The sequence below is a fragment of the Austrofundulus limnaeus genome, unplaced genomic scaffold (assembly GCF_001266775.1).
Source record: "Austrofundulus limnaeus strain Quisiro unplaced genomic scaffold, Austrofundulus_limnaeus-1.0 Scaffold164, whole genome shotgun sequence".
NCBI lineage: Eukaryota > Metazoa > Chordata > Actinopteri > Cyprinodontiformes > Rivulidae > Austrofundulus > Austrofundulus limnaeus.
In genome coordinates, this window is record NW_013952566.1 from 967,380 (window position 1) to 970,887 (window position 3,508).

Sequence of the window (3,508 nt, forward strand, 5' to 3'; positions counted from 1 at the left end):
CCATCCATCTAACCATCTATACATCCATCCATCTAACCATCTATACATCCATCCATCTAACCATCTATACATCCATCCATCTAACCATCTAACCATCTATACATCCATCCATCTAACCATCCAACCATTTATACATCTGTCTATACATCCATCCATCAAACCATCCAACCATCTATACATCCATCCATCTAACCATCTATACATCCATCCATCCATCCATCCATCTAACCATCTATACATCCATCCATCCATCCATCTAACCATCTATCTAACCATCCATCCATCTAACCATCTATCTAACCATCTATCCATCCATCCATCTAACCATCTATCCATCCATCCATCCATCTATACATCCAACCATTTATACATCCATCCATCCACCTAACCATCTATCCATTGACTGGAACCATGATTTTCATCTTATTTATTTATTAGTTTATTTATTAATTATTTTTGTTTTTTGGCCTTGAGCTCATGTGGTTCCTGTCTCATCCTCAGCCTGGTAAAGAGTCCCTTCTGTTCCCGGTGCTGGTGGTCTGCAGGGTGGTGTTCGTCCCCCTGSTCATGCTGTGTAACGTCCAGGATCGTTACTACCTGCCTGTGTTCTTCACACACGACGCTGCGTTCGCCTTCATCATGGCTCTGTTCTCCCTGTCCAGTGGTTACTTCGTGTGCCTGTCCATGTCCTACGCTCCACAGTGAGTATCACACATCTGATCTGCAGACTCTGTCCGACCGGTTCTGTTGGATCACAGCCAACCACCAGAACAGTGTGTCTGTGTTGGAGTCTGTAGTTAGAATTCCTGTCCTCAACACTCGCAGCCACAGGCAGCTAAAGTTAGTTTACYATGTGACACTCATCAGCTGATTGCTTTTGTTCTTTATATAAACTGAGTCAGTTATCCCTACAGAGTCTTTTAATAATGACAACAAACACGTTTGTTTTGAACTGGTGTCCTGCCCAGCTCCAGATACTGATGTGCTGCTGTCAGGGTTTAGTTCAGAAGTTGATCTTTGTTTAAACTTTATACATTTATCAATAAAAAACCTTTGAATCTCGTCAGAAATTTGTATTTCTGTCTGACAAAGGTTTAAAACAGCCAACTCCAGGTGTTTGAGAATGAAACTGAAATCGTTTTATTTCCACATTTTCCCTCTGGTTTCAACATTTTGTATCCCAGCTGAACTGTGAGCAGGTTCATCCAGTCCTGAAGKTCMGTCTAAAGCAGGGCTGTCCAAACATTTTATCACCTGGGCAAAAGTCATAAAGTCAGAAGGACTGGAGGGCCAAAAATATTTTTCCTTTACCTGCTCAACAATAAACTAAGCATTAAATAATTTAATTAAACAAATAAAGGAGTCAGATTTATTGCTGGAAATGGATACCTGAGAGCACCGCAGTCATTGGATGACTTTAAAAAAAAGGCTTGAAGACTTTTCTTTTTAATCAATCCTCTGCATGATTTTATCATTGGTTTTAATAACTTTTAAGAGTTGTAATGTTTTATTATTATTTTTTATTTTTGTAGCACTTTGAGATTTTTGTTAATGAAAAGTGCGGTACAAATTAAATTCATTATTATTATTATTATTATTATTATTATTATTATTATTATTATTATTATTATTATTATTACGTAAATTAATCTAGATCCAGAACTTTGAAGGTGTTTTGCAGGATTTCCCTTATTGAAAGAAATTTAGTAATTTCCTAGGTTTCAACTGGGGAAAAAATAAACCCAGTTTAGTCGATTCTGATCGATAAAATCAGGATTTAGGTCACTCTCGTTGAAAATGCTTGCTCTATTCAGACAAATGTAATAAATTAATTAAAAGTTGTTGTTTTTAAATCGCTTCTTAAGACCCATCTTTTTTTATTTGGCTTTTGTCACAATCTGGGATGTTTGACTTTGTTTTATTGTGTTTTTTTATTTGTGTTTCATTTGATTACTACTTTTTATTTTTCTATTTTATGATTGTATTGACTGTGTGCAGCACTTTGGTCCTGTCAGTGTTTAAAGTGCTTTACAAATAAAGATGGTATGGTAAAAGCAAAATCAGGTTTTGAGTAGAAGTCAGTYYATWGATGTGGAAAAAGATYAGWSTSMMMWTWTTWWYASAKAWATWTWWWYTMMTMMRSSRMWMWMTTTWTWMTYWYAMWWTARWRTMTGWMAWWWTTMTSRRKWWAWWWWAKAMAAAGGCTCCATCAAYCACCTGTGCCGGGGGGACAAATTTGTAAACAAARTAGTGTAATTCTAAAACTGAAGTCAGGGGCCACAAATGGCCCCCGGGCCACACTTTGGACATCCCAGGTGTAAAGGTTGGTTGTAGGTTTTATAGGAAAAGCTGTAAATCTTAATGTGACGGTTCTGTCCTCAGGATGGTGGACCCTAAAGATGCAGAGACCGCGGGAGCCCTGATGACCTTCTTCCTGTCTCTGGGTCTGTCCATCGGGGCCGCTCTGTCCTTCCCCCTGCGGAGTCTGGTCTGACCCCACCAGCAGCATCTGTACTGACAGCGGGCTCCTCCTCCTCCTCGACACACTCCTCCCATCAAACCTTTTATTTATTTCTGCTTCTGCATCTGTGAGGTGCTGGCAGACAATTCAGTGAAAAATGACAGAATTCCCCTTTAAAAGTGAGGAAGACGTTACAGAACCACTGCCGACCGGAGGACCGTGATGTTTTATGGGTTCTGCATGTTTGGATTTGGAGCAGAGCTCCGAGGCAGAAAGAGGAAACTTGTTTTTGGGCCTTTATTTTATAGCTGAAATCTTTAGTTTTTACACTGGGTGACTTTTGGGATGAAATGAATGTTTTGTTTTCCATTGAATCTCATGTATTTTGTAAGTTTTCTTGTATTTTCTCATGAATTTAACAGGGTGTTGAATGAGCAGAATAACAGGCTGTCATCTTGTTGAAGTCTCTTCAGGCTCACAGACTGAACCTGAGATTCTTGTTCAGCAAGAAGAGTCTGAACCAGCTGGAGACTGAAGTTCAGACACAGAAAAGCTAAATAAACTGAAAGATGCTGATCAGTAACTTGAGTTGTTCCAGTTTTCTGTTTTATTCATTTGTTTGGAACAGAAAGACGTCCTCTGCCACCTGCTGGTCTGAACCATCATGAGCTCTGAAACYTTGTGGCAGATTTTACATTTGTTTCTTCTGCTGATGGCAGGAAGGCTCTTTGACAACTGTGGACACCAAGGTTTTCTCCTTTCTACCTTTTTTTTCTCCGTGTTTCAAAGTTTGATTTTTGACAAGATTTCTTTACCTGAATTATTGCATTAGGATAAAAAACAAAAACGTCATGAAAGAACTGCCCTCTTGAAGGGAGCAGCTGAAAAAATGTTTAAGAAATATTTATTAAAATAAGGAATAAAATTTTGAGGCACTTAACCTCTAAGTATATTTATTTTAAGCTTTAGCAACAGGTCAGGGTTTCTAAGTTGATGCTTCAAGAAGTTTGAGAAACAATCCTTTTTCTAAAAACGATTGTTCTGTAA

General features: G+C 38.1%; 1 protein-coding gene and 1 long non-coding RNA gene across 2 annotated transcripts in view; one reads left to right on the plus strand and one right to left on the minus strand.

Annotated features, from left to right (window-relative positions):
- The window catches only part of LOC106523720 (equilibrative nucleoside transporter 2), a gene marked incomplete at its 5' end in the record, with an annotated part of 17,374 nt that extends 14,311 nt beyond the window's left edge, over positions 1-3,063 (plus strand). Inside the window, 2 exon segments of the mRNA XM_014017249.1 lie at positions 502-701; positions 2,383-3,063. Coding sequence (XP_013872703.1) covers positions 502-701; positions 2,383-2,494 — 312 coding nt within the window.
- The window catches only part of LOC106523721 (uncharacterized), a 1,983-nt gene continuing 1,170 nt past the window's right edge, over positions 2,696-3,508 (minus strand). The window contains exon 2 of the long non-coding RNA XR_001310923.1: positions 2,696-3,402. This is a non-coding gene — a long non-coding RNA (uncharacterized LOC106523721). The remainder of the gene's footprint in view (positions 3,403-3,508) is intronic.